We start from the raw sequence: 20,530 nt of genomic DNA on the forward strand, positions 1-20,530 counted from the left end.
AGAGCTATGGCAGCATCTGTAGCTTTCCTCCGTTCCACGCCCATTGAGGAAATCTGCAAAGCTGCTACGTGGTCCTCAGTCCATACTTTTACATCTCATTATTGTCTGGATGTTTTCTCCAGACGGGATGGACATTTCGGCCAATCTGTTTTGCAAAATTTGTTTTCCTAATGGCCAACCTTCCCTCCATCCCTCTTTTTGTTAGCTTAGAGGTCACCCATCAGTCAAGAATATGCTGCCTGCTTGTCCTGGGATAAAGCACAGTTACTTACCGTAACAGGTGTTATCCAGGGACAGCAGGCAGATATTCTTGCGTCCCACCCACCTCCCCGGGTTGGCTTCTTAGCTGGCTTATCTTAACTGAGGGACCGCGCGTCGGGGTCGGGCGGGAAGGCACTCGCGCATGCGCGGTGCGGTCTCTAGAACTTTCCAAGTTCTTAGAGTGCAATCACTCTAAAAGTGTCCGTACCGGGGCTCCGTCGGTGCCGTCACCCATCAGTCAAGAATATCTGCCTGCTGTCCCTGGATAACACCTGTTACGGTAAGTAACTGTGCTTAATAGAACTTAATAGTGAAGGAAGGGGTCCTCATACATGGGGGAGGGAGGAGGGAAAACAGCACATTACCCCTCCAAGAGAGTTGCCACTTCAATAAACCCAATAGGGTAATTGTCTGTGAAACATCCCAAGACCCCTGCCGTGCTAAATGCGAGTCAAAACATGAATATGTACGTGAAAAAAACTTAAACATTCAGGGTGACTCATTTCAGATAGAATACTCAGCGTCCAATAAAATCACAAAAATGCTGGAGATTTCCAAAAGTAACACAGTACTTATTTCAGTGATGTCAGATATCAACATTTTTTTCAAACAGCTGCATGCAATTTCTATTATATATAATTTGGAATGCGCTTACCTTTATTTCTGGGGGGGAGGTGCACATTTTCGCTGCTGTTCCTTTCAGACTCAGGGAAAGATACTTGTGCTAGTATCTTTACATCTTTTGTTATTGGGTTTGTTTATTGAAAAAGTAGCCTCAGTTATAAGAACATAAAAATAGCCTTACTGGGTCAGATAAGTGGTCCATCTAGCCTTGGGGAAGTCCTTGAAGGCCACAATCCAGTTGGGTTTTTAGTATTTCCCCAATGAATTTACATGAGATCTATTTGCATGCATTGCTTCCATTGTATGCAACTAGATCTCATGCATATTAATTTGGGAAATCCTGAAAACCAGACCAGGCGAGGGCTGAGGTTCGACACCCTTGATCTAGCTCAATATCCTATCTTCATGGAAGTCAATCCAGGTCACAAGTACCTGGCAAAAACCCAAATAATGTAGTAGCAACATTTGCAGTGACTTCCCCTATGTCTATCTCAATAGAAGACTAAGAACTTTTCCTCCAGGAACTTGTTTGAACCTTTTTTAAAACCAGATATGTTAACTGCTCTTACCATATCCTCTGGAAATATGTTCCAGAGCTTAACCATTCTCTGAATGAAAAAATATTTTCTCCTGTTGGTTTTAAAAGTATCTCCCTGTAACATCATCGAGTGTCCCCTAGTCTGGCATTTTTGATGGAGTAAAAAAAAAAAAAAAAAAATCGATCCACTTGTACCCGTTCTACTCCACTTAGGATTTTGTAGAATTAAATCATATCTCCCTTCCGCCGTCTCTTTTCCAAGCTGAAGAGCCCTAACCGTTTTAGTCTTTCCTCTTACGTGAGGAATTCCATCACCTTTATCATCTTGGTTGCTCTTCTTTGAACCTTTTCTAGTTCCACTATATCTTTTTTGAGATAAAGCAACCAGAATTGAATGCAATACACAAGGTGAAGTCACACCATGGAACGATACAGAGGCTTTTGTAATAATTCCTAGCATCTTGTTTGCTTTTTTGATCACCACCGCACATTGGGCAGAAAGTTTCAGTGACATCCAGATCTTTTTCTTGGGTGCTGACCCCCAGCATCTGGTAACTATAATTTAGGTTATTCTTCCCAATGTGCATCACTTTGCATTTGTCCACATTAAATTTCATCTGCCATTTGGACACCCAGTCTTCCAATTTCCAAAGGTATGCCTGCAATTTTTCACAGTCTGCATGCGTTTTCATGTTATCTGCAAATTAAATCACCTCACTAGTCATTTCAATTTCTAGATCATTTATAAATAAGTTAAATAGCACCGGTCCTAGAACAGATCCCTGCAGCACTTTACTACCTTTCTCCATTGAGAAAAATGGTCATTTAACTCTACCCTCGGTTTTCTATCCAATTTTCAGTTACTAATCCACAACTGAGTATTGCCTCTAATTTTCACAGGATCCTCTCATGAGGAATTTTGTCAAAAGCTTTCTGAAAATCTAGATACCCTACATCAACCAGCTCACCTTTATCCACATGTTTATTCACACCTTCAAAGAAGTCAAGCAAATTGGTGAGGCAAGACTTCCCTTGGCTGAACCCATGCTGACTATGTCTCATTAAATCATGTTTGTCCACGAGTACGTGTTCCACAATTTTATTTTTTTTATAATTGTTTCTACTATTTTGCCCAGCACTGAAGTCAGGCTTACCAGTCTGTAATTTCCCAGATCTCCCCGGAACCCCTTTTTCAAAATTGGTATAACATTGGCTACCCTTCAATCTTCAGGTACTACAGACAATTTTAGCAACAGGTTACAGATCACTAAGAGCAGATCAGCAATTCCATGTTTGAATTCTTTCAATATCCTGGGATGTATACCACCCGGTCCAGGTGATTTATCACTCTTTAACGTGTCCATTTGGCTTAGTACATCTTCCAGATTCACTGAGATTTCTTTCCATTTCTCCGCATCATCACCCTTGAAAACCATTTCCAGTTCGGGTAGATCTCTTACATCTTCTTCCATAAAGACCGAAACAAATAATTCAATCAGTCTCTCCACTATGGCCTTATCTTCCCTGAGCACCCGTTTTGCTCCTTGATCATCCAACAGATTCCCTCACAGGTTTTCTGCTTCTGATGTATCTAAAAAAATGGTTACTATTTTGCTTCTTTAGCAAGTTTCTCTTCTTATCCTTTTTTAGCTTTCTTTATCAATGTTTTGCATCCAACATGCCAGTGCTGATGTCTTTTCTTATTTTCTTCATTTGGGTTCTTCTTTCTATTCTTTAAAGGATGCTTTTTGTGGCTCTAACACAGCCTGTTGAGTCTCCCTAATAAAGATTGTTCTTCACACCGATTCCTTTGTGTCAAATTTTATCCATATAAAAATGGATTCATGTTGGAAAAGGCCAAGAGTGGAACCAACACTTATCATTTTAACAGCAATATTCAGCCATTTAATGCAGGCCACAAATAGACTAACTTCTCAGGATGCATGGGACAGATTTGCATGCACAGCACCTCTACTGAATGCAAATTTATCTTATGTATATTCAATAGGCTTGTTTATAGCCCTCAAGGGCTGAACTTGGAGCAGCTTGTGTTATACAGATAAGCTATAAGGACAGTCCTATAATTTTGCACCTCAGTCTATTTCCCAGCACTTAGCCCTAATTCTATAATAGCGTTATGACACCAAGATTCCATTAGGAGACACACCAAACTAATCTGGTGTGTTAATGGCATTGACTGAGCTGAGCACCTGCAGGTGGGATTTGTGTAAATGGGTTGGGGATGGAATGGGCAGTAAAAGTTATGTAGGACAGTGCATATGGAAGATATAACATGAGTGGCAATAGAGATGTAACAGAATTTGGGATTGATGGAAGCTTTTAGCAGGCTTGAGGGACTAGTCTGTGAGGAGCAGGGAAGGAGAGGGTTACACGGCACTTACTGTAATTTTCCTCCCCCACCCCCATGTATTTTGTTTTGTGGTATAGTGGATTTGGTGGTTCTTCAGGAGGTGCTTAGGCTTTGGAATGGGGGGATTGCGGGGACTTGGGGTAGGGTGAAGAAGTTGCAACTGTTGAGAGAGGGGCGGAAAATGGGGACATTGGTCTCAGATGTGGCTAGGAGATGAAAAGTTAATAAATAATTAAAATGTAGCCAGGTATGTACTGTTTCATTCAAATTTTTGTGGGGTGGGAGGGGTCAGTGACCACTGGGGGAGATCCCTCCAGTGGTCATCTAGTCAGTTTGGCACTTAGATTCTCAAGCAGGTCTAGTTGAAAACATCTACGTTCCATCTAAGAAAGGTTCGATTATAGCTACAGGATGTCCAAGTCTAAGGCCGCCCATTCCCTGCCCATGACACACCTTCCAACACGCCCATTTCTACTCTGGATGCACAGCAGGAAAGAAGTCCCATTAGATGCCTAGAAAGTGGGTTTTGAAAAAGCCCACTTGAACGTTTTGATTAGTAAGACGTCCAAATGCCAGTTTATGCTGTCATTTGGACGTCTTATCTTTTTGGAAAATGAGCCCCTTAGGCTTATTGGTATGCAGGTAGGATTTGCCTGCTTAAATCTGATTTTTTATTTGTTCAATGCTCAATATACCACTTTATTTATTTAAGAATGTCTATTCCACCTAAAATCCTAAGCAGATTACTTCATGAACACACATAATACATTAAGACCACAGACAAATCAGAACAGAATCAATCATTTGGCTGCCAGCTACCATAAACATAATTCTTAAAAATAAGCCTGCACAGAAAAAGGAGTTTTTAACATACCCAAATGACTACATAGCCTATGAGTGCCTGGTACAACCCAAACAAGTTTCAAGTTTATTGGTTTTTTAATATACCGACCATCAAACAAATATCTGGACGGTTTACAATATATATAAAACAAGATAAAAATAAGATAAAATATTAGGTATTAAAAATAAATATGTGTACATAAATAACAGACTGGACAAACTTGAAAGTGAGGGTAAAGGGGAGGGAAGGGGAAAGTTACATATTTAAGAAGAACTGGAGACAGTGGGGAAGGGGAAAGAACATATAAGATGGGTCGCTTTATGAAAGCGGTTGGTTGAGATTAGAATGAGAGGGAAAAAAGGGGAAAAAAAAAAAAGTACTGTAGGTATTTTCTCTGTCCCTAGCAGGCTCACAATCTAAGGGATCCTTTTGCAAAGCCGCAGCAGAAGTTTCTACCGCGGGCCATCGAGGTACATGCTCTGACGCTCTTAGGAATTCTAGGAGAATCGGAGCATTTACCTCACCTGCACCTACCTCAGCTTTGCAAAAGCCAGCGTAATGGAGGGTTAAGTAACTTGTCCAGAGTCACAAGGAGCGACAGTGGGAAATAAGCCCAGCTCCTCCACTGTTAATTCCTCCAATGTGTTTCTTTCTTTGCACTCTATTCCCATATTATCACATCTTCAACAGTCTTTGTTTCTTCGAAAATCCCATTCTACATGTTAGTGCTACTGCAACATATTTCTCTCATCCGTCTCTCACCCCTTCAATCTGTTCAAAATGCTGCTGCAAGACTCATCTTCCGTGAGACCCCCCTCCTCAAATCACTTTGTTGGCTCCCCATCCGCTTACTGACTTCCAAGTGCATTCACTCTGTAGCCCCTGAATATCTCGCCTCCTCCCCCCCTCCCCGTGAACTGCGTTCATCAGGTAAATCCTCTTATGTGTACCCTTCTCCTCCATTCCGTCCCTTTTTTCTTGCAGCGCCATGTTCTCTCTCTAGCAGTATTGAAATCCAACTCTTAACTCCTACTCACTGCCAGATACCTAGACCTATTGTAGCATTCCTTTTACCAGAAACTCTCCAACCCTGAGAAGCCCTGTCTGTCCAAATTAGATCGTAAGCTCTTCTAAGAAGAGACTGTCTATTGAATATTAAATGTACAGCGCTGTGTACACCTTTCAGCACATAGAAATGCTAAATAGTAGTAGTAGTGCTATTATAGCTTCCTGCATATCAGTTGGATGACTCCCATTGGCTTCCAATAAGCCTTCGCATCACCTTTAAGGTGCTACTTTTAGTATTTAAAACATTAATCTTCAATGAACCCCAATATATATCCAGAATGCTAATCCCTCATAATACCTCTCGATCTCTTCGGTCGACCTCCCAGAACCTTTTAGCTATCCCATCTCTAAAAATAGTAGGCACAAGAAGACATGATATATTTTCCTTAATGGGTCCTCAATTGTGGAACTCATTACCTCAATATATTAAAGACGAAAAGGACCTTATTTCTTTTAAAAAATTCTTAAAAACTTATCTTTTTAAAGATGCTTTTAATATTTAAATTTTAAGGCATGAAATAATGTTTCAGGCTTTTAAATTTTTCCCCTCCGTTTTGTTTTATCCTTCTTTGTTTATTCCCTATAAGAAAGAATTGTAACTTTTCCCTCCTTTCCTCCCTGTTCTATTTTTGTTTTAATTTCTAAGATTCATGTTACTTCGTAAGTCTTTTCTTTGTAACTTATTTTCTATTTATATGATTGTACATCGCTTAGCAAATTGATTAAGCGATTAATCAAATACCAATAAACTTGAAAACATGGGTTTCTGACAGGCACTCATTTGCATATAATTAGACTGCCCAAGTTAAAGGAATTTAATAAAAGAATAGTATCATCTCAGCAATGAAGTAACATTATTGAGTCTAATGATTTTAACTGCTAACTGAACCACCCCAAAACTAGTGTCTTTAAATGCCAAGTCTCATATTTTTAACTCAAAATATGTCAGCCTACTTAGTCTCCAACTCGTTTCCCATAAGATTGTAAAATCACCATGACCCTTCCACCCCATCCAAAATAGCACAGATTGGAACATGCAGATGAAATAATTGTTTGTTTTACTGTAGAAAACCAGTTCAGAAAAATAAACCATGACTTCACCAGTTCCACAGTCAGTTCCCTTAACGTTCTAGCAATCTGTGGTGGTCCTGTGGTTTCCTCACTGGTTGACAGGGCAGCCCACTCACTCTCCATCCACCATCGACTAAAATGGAAAATGTGGTAGGTTGCCCAAAGAATGCAGCAGATTTCCGGGACATTAAACAGCCCGGCAGTGCTTGTGACAATCTGCGTTTCTTTACAGTAATAAAATCGAGCATGGAGGACGAGCCAAGTAGTAGTAGTAGCAGCAAGTCAACAACTAGGGAAACAAGGGTTCAAAATCTCCCATCTCCCACTGATGCTCCTTGTGACCTCAGGAAAGCCATTTTGCTCTCCTCTGCCTCGCATACTACTTAAATGATGAATCTGGAAAATGGTAATACATTAAATCCATTGAGATCAATATTCAAAGGTCTAATGGGATAGTGCTGCCGAATATATCCTCTGACCACTGTGTGTAGAGCCAGTGGCGTAGTGAGGGTGAGAGGCGTCTGGGGGGTTGCGCCCCTCCCCCACCCACTCTTGATGCTTCCCTTCCCCCAACCTGCAGTTGCTCCAGCATGAAGAGAGGCTAGCCAGGGAAGCACGAAATTTCAAGCCATTCTTTAGATATATTAAAGGGAAACAGCCGGCTAGGGAGGAGGTGGGACCACTGGACGACGGAGACCGGAAGGGAGCGGTGAGGGAAGAGAAAGAGGTCGCAGAAAGACTTAACAGGTTCTTTTCGTCTGTATTTACAAGCGAAGACACAACCAACATACCGGAATCTGGACAAATCTTCAAGGGAAATCAAGCACAGAAGTTAACATCCATGGAAGTGAGCCTTGATGATGTACGCAGGCAGATAGAAAAACTAAAAACTGACAAATCGCCGGGTCCGGATGGAATCCATCCAAGGGTTCTGAAGGAACTAAAGGAGGAAATAGCGGAACTACTGCAGCAAATTTGCAACCTATCTCTGAAAACAGGTGTGATTCCGGAGGATTGGAAGATAGCCAACGTTACGCCCATCTATAAAAAGGGATCAAGAGGGGACCCGGGAAACTACAGACCGGTGAGTCTGACCTCGGTTCCGGGGAAAATGGTGGAAGCACTGATAAAAGAAAACATCGATGAACATTTGGAAAGAAACGAACTTCTGAAAACCAGCCAACATGGTTTCTGCAGGGGAAGATCGTGCCTGACTAACTTACTGCACTTCTTCGAAGGAATTAACAAACAGATGGACAGAGGAGACCCCATAGACATCATATACCTAGATTTCCAGAAAGCCTTTGACAAGGTGCCTCATGAACGTCTACTCAGGAAACTGAAGAACCATGGGATGGACGGAGACATGCAAAGATGGATCGGAAATTGGTTAGAAGGTAGGAAACAGAGGGTAGGGGTGAAGGGCCACTACTCAGACTGGAGAAAGGTCACGAGTGGTGTTCCGCAGGGCTCGGTGCTCGGGCCGCTGCTTTTTAACGTATTCATAAATGATCTAGAAACAGGGACGAAGTGTGAGATAATAAAATTTGCAGACGACACCAAACTATTTAGTGGAGCTCGGACAAAGGAGGACTGCGAAGAATTGCAAAGAGACTTGGACAAACTAGGGGAATGGGCAGAGAGATGGCAGATGAAATTCAATGTTGAGAAGTGTAAAGTATTGCATGTGGGAAGCAAAAACCCGAGGTATAATTATGCGATGGGAGGGATATTATTGAATGAGAGTACCCAAGAAAGGGACTTGGGGGTGATGGTGGACATGACAATGAAGCCGACAGCACAGTGCGCAGCGGCTGCTAAGAGAGCGAATAGAATGCTAGGTATAATCAAGAAGGGTATTACAACCAGAACGAAAGAAGTTATCCTGCCGCTGTATCGGGCAATGGTGCGTCCACATCTTGAGTACTGCGTCCAGTATTGGTCACCGTACCTTAAGAAGGATATGGCATTACTCGAGAGAGTGCAGAGGAGAGCGACAAGACTGATTAAGGGGATGGAAAGCCTTTCATATGCTGAGAGATTGGATAAACTGGGACTCTTTTCTCTGAAAAAGAGAAGATTAAGAGGGGATATGATAGAGACTTACAAGATCATGAAGGGCATAGAGAGAGTAGAGAGGGACAGATTCTTCAAACTTTCAGAAAATAAAAAAACAAGAGGGCATTCGGAAAAGTTGAAAGGGGGCAAATTCAAAACAAATGCTAGGAAGTTCTTCTTTACACAACGTGTGGTGGACACCTGGAATGCAATTCCAGAGGACGTTAAAGGGCAGAGTACAGTACTGGGGTTTAAGAAAGGATTGGACAAATTCCTGCTAGAAAAGGGGATAGAGGGGTATAGATAGAAATTTACTGCACAGGTCCTGGACCTGTTGGGCCGCCGTGTGAGTGGACTGCTGGGCACGATGGACCTCAGGTCTGACCCAGCGGAGGCATTTCTTATGTTCTTATGTTCCTCCGACATCAGTTCACAGGAAGTGGTGTCAGAGAAAGAGCCAACGCTGGCGTGACAGCAGGTTGGGGGTTGCTGCTCGCGCCAGGAATATTACAGAGGTACAGGGGAAGGGAAGCAGTGCACAAGCGCAGCAATGGAGGATGGGGGAGGAGCCTGCGCCCTCACCAAAAGACGTCACCTGGGATGCCCCCCCACCTCCGTCTCCCCCTTACGGTTCTGTAACTAAAGCGCATTGGACATTGGTGCATCGACAAAGACGTGCCGGAATTGTGTGCAGGGCTTATGTGCGCCACCGGTCCCACCACTTTAAATCAGCAACATTACCGCTGTGAGGGGGGGAAGCCCCCCAGTACATGTAGAAGTCCTTGAGCTCCCATTGAGGGAGGTTTGGAGGGGTGAACCCCCCCAAGTACACTTAAAACTTCCGTTTTCCGTTAAGTTTTTGGAGTTCAGGAGTTTTTCAGTGTAGTGGGGGAACCCTCCCCCCCCCCAACAGGAGCGCGAGGACTCATACATGTAGTGGTGGGGTTCCCCCACCCCCTACAGAACTAACGTAACAGGTTTAAAGCAGCAGGACCGGCGGCGTATATACATCCTGCGCTCAATTGACAGGTCATCCCCCCTTACATTGCCATTATGCGGAGCGTGGATGGAGTAGGAGGTTCCCTGGTTAGCAGCAGTCCGAAGGTTGCGCTAACCTTATCCAGTATGCTTATTGATCTCAATAGTCATACTGACACTGGATGTTCAGCACCAGGTGGTAGCCAGGTATTGCAGCAGGATATTTGCTTTCATTTTAATTATAGTGGCTGGCATTTGGCTTAACTGCTGACTGCTCTGGCTAAATATCAGGCCACCATGCAATAATATGAAAATTGCCCAATAAAGGAATAATAACTGTACCTTTCCCATGCCTGAGTGTGCATGTCCAATCTTCACGACCACAGGAAATGTTGGCATTGTTAACTGAAAAAGAAGAGAGTCATTTTGATTTGGATTAATTACGATGAGTATCTAGATTTTTGTTAGCAGGATTTATTACAGTTTTACAGCATCGAGTGTTTAGGACAAATTAATGCAGAAAATGGCTGGAACCATTGCGCGCATTTGAGATTTAGGGAAGCGCTTTACTGAAACTTAGCACACGCTAAATGTTACACGTTCTATTTTAGAGCGATGAGCCATGTGGCACCTAGTGGGGAGACTTTGTCAAGGGGTGCCCATAGGAACATAATGGGTGCCTTAGCATTTATCGTGAGCCAATCGGTTCGTGCCCCTTGATAAATTGCCCCCTTAGAGCATGGTAATGCCATTAATACATGCTAAGCTTTAGTAAAATAGCCCCGTAGACTATAGGACACTGGAAATCAAGGTCAAATCCAGGTTAATATGGAACAGGGGTCGGCAACCTTGGTCTTATTTCCCCACTGAATATGAATGAGATCTATTTGCATATTAAGGAGGCAGTACATGCAAATAGATTTGATGCGTGTTCAACGAGGAAATCCAGAAAACCTGAACTGTGGGTTTTGAGGACAGAAGTTGACCACCCTTGTGCTAGAAGCAAAGGAATGAGGTGCATTTCCTCAGCCTTTCCATCCTCCTTTCTCTCTGGCTCGCTGTCGGCAGTATTATTCACACTCCTCCTCCTATTTCATACTGGCTCACCAGTTTTATGTATTTTTAAGGTATTTAAGAACATAAGCAGTGCCTCTACCTGGTCAGACCAGAGGTCCATCATGCCCAGCAGTCCGCTCACGCGGCGGCCCATTAGGTCCAGGACCTGTATAGTACTCCTCTATCTATACCCTTCTATCCCCTTTTCCTTCAGGAAAATTGTCTAATCCCTTCTTGAACCCCAATACTGTACTTTGTCCTATCACACCCTCTGGAAGCGCATTCCAGGTATCCAACACCCTTTGGGTAAAGAACTTCCTAGCATTGGTTCTGAATCTGTTCCCTTTTAACTTTTCCCTCTCAGGATCTTAAAGGCTTTGATGCCTAATTTAAGCTAGATCCTTGCGGTTATGGGCAGCCAGTTATTTATTTAAAAACATTTATAAATGGCACATCCTCAGTTTTGAGCAGGGTATAATAAAAACAAATAAAGAATAAAAAGAATAAAAGATACATTACTTTACACTCCTCAGAATACCTGATTTAAATAACAGTATTTATAGTGCAATAATAATCAAACACTAAGGCCCTCATTCTATAAACTGATCTAGTGCCTAATTTAGGGCCCCTTTTATCAAACTGCAGTAGAGCAGTGAGGTAGATGCATGAGCATTGGAGAACTTACCTCACCGGCCCACAGTAAAAAGCTCTACCGTGGTTTGACAAAAGAGGGATCCTTAATTATTTTAAAAGCTTAATTAACAATGATAAGAAGCAATTATTACCTCACAATTGGCTTAAATTGAAATGAATTGCGTGGTTCGAGGGCTGGATCATGGGCAGATGGTGGAGATGTTTTGCATGTAGGCGTCTAACGTGGCCTGGCTCCTAACGTAGGCACTGGTATTTAGGCCAAGAAAAGCCTGGCACAAATAGGGGATTCAGGCGCCTACCAGCGCCTAAGTCCACTTTAGGCATTCCTGTGATTTAGGCGCCATTTAAAGAATCAGGCCTTAAATGCCTGACAAAGTAAGGGATCTCATCAACATTTAGTAAATGGGCTGGCTTAGGGTTACCAAACGTCCAGATTTTCCCGGACGGCTTTTCTTTTTTCTTTTTTTAAATTCTTTATTCAGTTTTAACTCTTGCAACAAGTGTAGAAAATTCAGTCAGATAATTTGTACAAATCACTTAACATTCTAACAATTATTGTCAAATGCATATAAAAAAGACCCCTTCCCCACCCATCCCAGGTTTTGAAAAACTTCTAACAAGTCACTGTCGGGCAAGAGGGCATCCCTCACACGATGTCATGCACCCATGCACGTCATGTCATTGCGTCACATTTGCACTTGTGAGGACGCCCTCCTGCCCGATGAGAGCAGGTAGTCTGGAGCAGGGCTAGGGTGTAATGGGGCGGGGATGGGTGGAACTGGTCTGACCTGGGGCAGGTCTAGGGGGGTCCAGATTTTCCAAATGGAAAATCTGGTAAACCCTAGGCTAACTAAAATAAAGACCCTATTCCTTAGCAGGGAAGGGGCACAATTTGGATGTTACAACCACATTCCTGGATCCTCCTTGGTGTTATGTGGACTGTTGTTTCCTGACATAGGCACGAATGAGAGGTGCAGCAGGCCAACAACATTTTTGTAAGGATGGATGTGCAAACAAGCAGACAGACCTATAGGACTCCAAATTAGGGAGCTCTGCCTATATCTCTTCTGCTTTAGCAAACCCTGATGTTTTTACAAACACTGGAGACTGATGACTCTGAACCGAAACCAAGTAAAACAGTGGATAACAGCAAATAAGGCCCGAACCGATTAGACAATATGGTTTGTCCACTTTCTCTGCTCCAATAGGGGTACACATTTTTTAATGCACAATTGATTCATTAGTGCACCTTAAAAAAAAAAAATAGGAGCCCTTTAACTAAAGTGCATTAAGATTTGTGGTTAACCTGGCTTAATGCGGAATTTTCCTGCACGTTAACTGCAAATCTGCTGGCTGATGCTTAAAACGCTAGCGCTGGGAAATACCTAGGGTTACAAGATGTCTGGATTTCCCTAAACATGTCCTCCTTTCGAGGACATGCTCGGGGGTCCTGACGGCTTTTCAAAACCCAGCACTTTGTCTGGGTTTTGAAAAGCTTCCCGACATAATCGTGTCGAGAAGGGACGTCCGCGTGGACTCAACGCGGCAATGTCATTGCTGCAGTAGTCCCGCTATTTCCTCCTTTAGTTCTTTCAGAAAATCCTTGGGTGAATTTCGTCCGGGAATGGATGAACAGATATAAGGGACTGTGTAGTGAACGTATTATCATCTGCTGAATGGAAAATATTGGCACAAATAGCATTAGGCAAGGCTATAGGATCTGAAGAGGTAACAAACATAACATAAAAATCAACTTCTAGACTGCATACCTTACAGATCTATGCAGTTTACAAAAGATGACATCAGCTTACAACCAAGCGATCATCACAGAATTTAATTAGTCAGATATCTAGAGAACAAGTAAGTTTTCAAACGCTTTCTAAATTCCAGATATGAGAAAGACATAAAAGAGAATGGTTTGAATTCTTTGTACCAACTGGCAGCCTGATATGAAAGCATGTGTTCATGAAATCTTCTAAACTTACAACCCTTCACGGATGGATAAACAAAAACAGCATGAGCTTTAACTGAATGTTTTTGAGTAGCAAAGGAAAATGGATTAATCAAATAAGATGGCGATTGACCCAACCATCAAGACTTTATAATAGACACAACCCAACTTAAAAATAATATGTACCTCAATAGGCAACCAATGCAGTTCATGATAGAAGAGAGTTAAATGGTCAGATTTCTTCAAACCAAAAATAAGTCTGACCACGGTATTCTGTATAACTCACAGCCTAGAGATAGTCTTTTTTGCTCCAGCTAAGTAAACAATGTTACAATAATCCAAATGGCCTTCTCTATTCAGATTTCTTTGCTAAACAGAAGAGGTTCCAAGAGGTTGGAGAACAGCAGATGTTAAAAAGTTTTAGGTCAGGGCTTTCCACTGGCTAATTCCAAACTAAGAGCTCCTTTTACAAAGCTGCAGTAGAGGTTTCTACTAGAGAATGACACAAGGCCAAATTTGTCTCCATCCCCACAGGAACTCAATTTCCCTGTCCCATCCCCACGAGTTTTGTCGCTGTCCCTGTCCCATTCCTGTAAGCGCTACCTTAACTTATGATTTTAAAGTGTTTGAGGCTTGTGCAGATGAGGACGGAGCTTGCAGGAATGGGGGTGGGAGTAGGGACGGGATGAGAAAATGAGTTCCCGTGGAGACGGGGAAGAATTTGTCCCCATGTCATTCTCTAGTTTCTACCACGGACTGACAACGTAAATGCTCCAATGTTCATAGAATTCCTGTGAGCGTCAGAGCATTTATCTCATCCCCAACCCTATATGTCATGTCTATCTGTCCAAGTTAGATTGTAAGCTCTTCTGAGCAGGGACCATCTATTCAATGTCAAAATGCACAGTGCTGCCTAAGCCTTTCAGCGCTATATAAGTGATAAATAGTAGTATATGGTACAAATTAGCCACATTTATTTATATTATTCTGTGAAACAACACAGATGACAAAATCTATGGGTTCCTTTTTTTCTAATCACCATGTATATACTGTATATATGTTTTCATTTTTCTTTCTGGGAGGGGTGGCACAGGAGTGATTATGGCTATTGAATTTGACTATAAATATCTTTAGCAAGGGTAGGAAGAAAGCGATGCTAGGGAGCGGGACTTGAAAATTGATTCAGAGGACCCAGGGCTGAAGGTGCATTGGTTGCCTATTGTTATGGGCTATGGCAGTGTATCACAAACTGTGCGCTGCGGCCAGTAATGTGTCATGGCGAGATTCCAGGTGTGCCGTGAGAGGCGCGTCCTGTAGGCAGTCAGCCGGCACCTCTCCTCTCTGCACCCCCCTCCCCCACTGGCGCAGTAATTTCAGGGTTAGCAAGCTCAGGGCCCCGTCTAGAGAGCATCTGCGCATGCGCAGACATCAGCATGATGATGTCACACATGCCTGTGATGTCATCAAGCTGATGTCTGCGAATGACCGGAGGCCCTGCAGATGCAGCCCCGAGTTTATTAATAATAATAATAATAACAACAACTTTATTATTCTATACTGCCACAATCTTGCGACTTCTAGGCAGTTTACAGTCAAGAGAGCTGGACATTCAGCGAGTTACAATATGCAGATAGTCAGAGGAAATACAGAAAAGGTTTGCGAGACCATGGGCTATGGGTTATTTTATTTGATATATCATCTAAATCAGGGATCTCAAAGTCCCTTCTTCAGGGCAGCAATCCAGTCGGGTTTTCAGGATTTCCCTAATGAATATGCATTGTAAGCAGTGCATGCACATAGATCTCATGCATATTCATTGGGGAAATCCTGAAAACCCACCTGAATTACAACCCTCAAGGAGGGACTTTGAGACCCCTGATCTAAATGGTTTACTATGAATTAAAAACCTAGATTAGAAAAGGTAATGTGACAAGAAGTGTCTTTATACTAGCCCTAGTTACATATTGCATGAATTCTTTTGTGATATTGTAATGGTATAATCAATTCCTTTAATGGTATAATCAATTCCTTTGAGCTCTGTTGCTGTGGGAGGGTACTATTCTTTTCATCAGTATTTGTATTTCCTGTAGTGGGCATGTGTCTCTTTGTCTGCACAATTGTTCATATCAACCATCTTCAAGCCGAGAATTTATAGATGGTTGATGTGAATTTTATCTGTAAAAAGGGGCCAAAATGGACTTAATTAGCTTCTGGAAAGCTAGATATGAAAGTGTAGCAGCTTTTGAAAAATAAGTTTAATATTTGCGGTGGAGCCCCTCCCCCCTCCCTAACCCCCACCCTGTCTGCTCTTCCTCTGCCCCTTTCTGCCGCACGCATGCACCCCTTTTTCCCTCCATACCTCTTTAATGTCCTTGGCGCAAGCAGTAACCCCAACCTGCTGCTCGCACCAGTGTTGGCTTTTCCTCTGATGTCACTTCCTTGGCACGGGTCCAGGAAATGACATCATAGGAAGAGCCGCAGCAGGTTGGGGTTGCTGCTTGCGTCACAAATGTTAAAGAGGTACAGGGAATGGGAAGGGGCATATAGTACATGCACGCAGGAGTGGGGTTGGGGAAGGAACGGGGGCCACTGCTTGGAGCTTTTCACTTGAACTTACGCCACTGCTGGTTCCTTATGAAAGCCTAAGAACAAACTAAGACTAAATATTTTGTCTATTTCCAAACATGGAAGAGAGATTTTTACTGCTAATACAGGTATTCCAAATAAGAAGAAAAGGAGTCTTGTGGAAAAGATTTTGAGCCAACTCAATAATGTGTTTCATGGTCCTGTCAGCAGAGTATAAAAAGTATTGGCTGCCAGGATTTCAGTCAGTGGCTACAATAAAAAAAAATTCCCAACCAGAACACAACAAACCTCTAAAAATTAAGAAAACAAGGCTGCCGTTCAGACACTTTTTCTTGGATCCCACTTTTCAGTTATTTATGGGAAAATAGGCCTTCACTACCAGTGAGAAAGAGGCTTTTAAATCATCTTGAAATAAAAACTAGACATCTTTAGAAGAATTATTATTTCAGCTTTTATACAGCAGTCTGACAGTAATAAAAGAAAACAGTACAGATGTATGGTTAGTGGGAAACAAAGGGACCTTTTTTACTTTGCTGGCATGACAGGAAGTAATTTTTAAAATCTATTTTGCACATAAAATGCTTATTTACACACGTAAAAAGCTTCTGATAAAATTAAATCATGTCTAAAAGTATGTGCAGTGCTAGTAGGCAGTAATTGTGAAATTAAGCCAGTGTTGGCAGACTGTCCCTCAATCATGGCTGAGCTGGAGTGGGGCTTTGGTGGCAGCACCAGTAGCTGGGGAACAAGGCCAGTGCTGGGCGGACTTTTACAGACTGTGCCCTGCAAATGACAAGGACAAATCAAGATCAAGTGGGACAGGGGAGATATGATACAGACATTTAAAGACTTGAAAGGTATTAATATAGAACCAAATCTTTTCCAGAGAAGAAAAAAACGGTAAAACTAGAGGGCATAATTTGAGGTTACGAGGAGGAAGACTTAGGAGCAATGCTAGGAAATTCTTCTTCACGGAGAGGGTGGTAGATGCCTGGAATGACCTCCCAAGTCAAAAAAGCGTGGGATAAAAAAAAGAAGATCTTTAATTAGAAAACGAAAGATATAAATTAAAGAACTAAGGCCGGTATTGGACAGACCCTGCATGGTCTGGGCCATAGACTGTAAAGTCTGGCATTGTCCTTGGTTCCAAATGCTGAAGTTTTCGTCCAAGCTCACTCCAGCCTATCCAACCATCCCATTGTTTGCAGGATATCTACCGTAAAGTCTGGCCAGTAACATCCTCATGTTCCAAATTAGTGGAGTTTGCATTATGTTATTGAACCAGACTGCTAAGTTGAATTAAGAGTGATTTTCTTCCCTGATCTGTGAAGGAACAGACTTAGGTCCTGTAATAAATAAGTGTTTCATTATAGAAACATAGAAATAGACGGCAGATAAGGGCCACGGCCCATCAAGTCTGCCCACTCCAATGACCCTCCCTATCTATCTTTGCGGATAGATCCCATTGGTCTGTCCCATCTGGCCTTAAAATCTGGCACGCTGCTGGCCTCAATAACCTGAAGTGGAAGACTATTCCAGCGATCAACCACCCTTTCGGTGAAGAAGAACTTCCTAGTGTCACGGTGCAGTTTCCCGCCCCTGATTTTCCACTGATGCCCCCTTGTTGCTGCGGGACCCTTGAAAAAGAAGATATCCTCTTCCACTCGATGTGGCCTGTGAGGTACTTGAACGTCTCGATCATATCTCCCCTCTCTCTACGTTCCTCGAGTGAGTAGAGCTGCAACTTCCCTAACCGCTCCTCGTATGGGAGCTCCTTGAGTCCCGAGACCATCCTGGTGGCCATTCTCTGGACCGATTCCAGTCTCAGCACATCCTTGCAGTAATGTGGCTTCCAAAATTGCACACAGTACTCCAGGTGCGGTCTCACCATGGATCTATACAGTGGCATAATGACTTCAGGTTTACGGCTGACGAAACTCCTGCGTATGCAACCCATGATTTGCCTTGCTTTGGATGAAGCTTGCTCAACTTGATTTGCAGACTTCATGTCTTCCCTGACAATCACCCCTAAGTCTCTTTCTGCTTCAGTTTTTGTCAAGATCTCGCCATTTAGGGTGTAAATCCTGCATGGATTTCAGCTCCCCAGGTGCATGACTTTGCAATTTTTGGCATTGAAACTGAGTTGCCAGGACCTAGACCAGTGCTCCAGTAGAAGTAGGTCATGCATCATATCGTCTGCCATTGAATTATTGTCTGTTGTGCTCTTGTTTACTACATTGCTTAGCTTGGCATCATCGGCGAATAATGTTATTCTTCCTCGGAGCCCTTCTGTCAAGTCTCTTATGTAGATGTTGAACAAGATCGGGCCCAGGACAGAGCCCTGTGGCACTCCACTTATCACCTCTGACATTTCGGAGGGGGTGCCATTCACCACTACCCTCTGAAGCCTACCTCCAAGCCAGTTCCCAACCCAATTTGTCAATGTGTCGCCCAAACCTAAAGAACTCATCTTGCTTAGCAACCTGCGGTGTGGTACACTATCAAATGCTTTGCTGAAATCCAGGTAGACGATGTCCAGGGACTCACCAGCATCCAGCTTCCTTGTCACCCAGTCAAAGAAGCTGATCAGGTTGGATTGGCAGGATCTCCCCTTAGTAAATCCATGTTGGTGGGGATCCCGTAGATTCTCCTCGTCCATGATTCTATCCAATTGGTGTTTGATTATACAGTACTTTCCAAGAGTGTCTAGAATGTGTCCATGTATGTGAATACACAGAGGATTATTAGAAAACCTGACCAGGAGCATTGCATGTGCTGGTAATGCGACGGGAGATGACCACTCGGCCTGTTTATGTTGTACTTTAGCCATCTTTAACATATCAACCATCTCACACCTCAGCCTGATTGTTAAGACTATGAAACTGACAATGGCACCTCTTGTTTTCTCAGACATTTTCTGACTACTCTCCTCATTTTATGATTTCTGTCTCTCACAATGAGAATGGTTCCTGGCAGCTGAAAAGCAACCATTAGTCACCCAAAGGTTAAAGATGCATCTTGAAGCAGCAGTGACCCCCGCATATTTTTGCAAAGGTTGCAGAGACTGTAGGTCACTCACAGTTCATTGACTTTATCAGGAAAACTTGTGCACTTCGCTCAAAATCAAACTGGGTTTAGACAATATCATAGTACTGAAACCACCCTATTATGGATCACAATTTATATCTACTATCATCTTGACCAACTAAAGTCTGTTCTTTCATTGAATCTATTGGCCACTTTTGATCTTGTTGATCACCCCATCTATCATTGCTTATGTCAGCTTGGTCTCTGAGACACTGTACATGATTGGCTTTCTTCCTATCTACAAAACCGCACCTATACAGTACAATTTCATAATTCTTCTTCCACTCCATTCTCACATGTCTCTGGAGTCCCACAGCGATCTATCATGGCCACCAACTCTATTTAATATGTTTATTATATTCTTGTTAACTTTGGCCTAATCTATTGGTCTTGTTAGGTTTGTATATGCTCATAACATTCAAATTCTCTATACTCTTGATCCCTCCAACCCGCAAGAAATTGTTGACATTAACACTGTTAACAAATATCACCGGCTGGCTTAATTTAAACAATCTGGTACTTAACCCCAAAATACTTTTTTGCTACCAAGGACATGCATTCCCTCACCAATCCTTCTCGGTGACACTCATTTCATTAACCAACAGTACAAGAATTCTTGGTGTAATCCTTGACAGTGACCTCAGTTATCAAAGTTTACCAACACTCTTTTCATAAGCTGTGAATGATCTATTCCAGGGGTATCCAACGTTTTGGTTTCTCTGGGTCGCACTGGCTGAAAAAAAATTTCTGGGGCCGCACAAATGCTGCAGCAAGACAGAGGAGGGAGCCGGCAAGACGGTAAACACCCGGGGGCAGCAGAGGAAAACACTGCATCGGCCAGGGTTGCACAAAATACTTCACGGGGCCGCAGGTTGGACAGCCCTGATCTATTCAATTCAATCTCTGCTTCACCCTCCAGCAATTAATATTCTCATTAATCATCAGGACTATTGTAATTCATTATACAAAGTGCTCAGAGTAAAGGACCTACGAGTTAAAAAATATGACCATGCCACCCTCCCTACTGAAAGCCTCTCATTGGCTTCCTCTCACACAGTGTATAATTTACAAACTACTCCAATTTTTCAAGATTTGGACCTCAGGAGAACCCGGCTTCCTCTTTTGTTTACTAACACCCTAATGTTCCTTCAAGGACACTTTGGTCTTCCACAGAGAACCATCTATTTGTATCCACCATGAGGGAAATAGTTTATGACTCCACTTGATGCTCCATCTTCTCTTGATAGATGCTTACTGTTGAGTCACTAATTCCATATTGCAAGCACTGGATGTGAAGCTTCTGACAGCACAATTCTTGACCCCTTTGTATTCATCACCTGTTTCTTTCCTATCAGAAATTATAACTCTCCCATCTCTCCTTTC

At 42.7% G+C, this 20,530-nt stretch overlaps 1 protein-coding gene across 1 annotated transcript in view; it reads right to left on the reverse strand.

The window, feature by feature from the left end:
* SYN2 (synapsin II) overlaps positions 1 to 20,530 on the reverse strand; it is a 502,630-nt gene that overhangs the window by 105,553 nt on the left and 376,547 nt on the right. Inside the window, exon 7 of the mRNA XM_033926098.1 lies at positions 10,156 to 10,218. Within this exon, the coding sequence (XP_033781989.1) occupies positions 10,156 to 10,218 (63 nt within the window). The remainder of the gene's footprint in view (positions 1 to 10,155; positions 10,219 to 20,530) is intronic.

This window comes from Geotrypetes seraphini, chromosome 17, assembly GCF_902459505.1.
Source record: "Geotrypetes seraphini chromosome 17, aGeoSer1.1, whole genome shotgun sequence".
Lineage (NCBI taxonomy): Eukaryota > Metazoa > Chordata > Amphibia > Gymnophiona > Dermophiidae > Geotrypetes > Geotrypetes seraphini.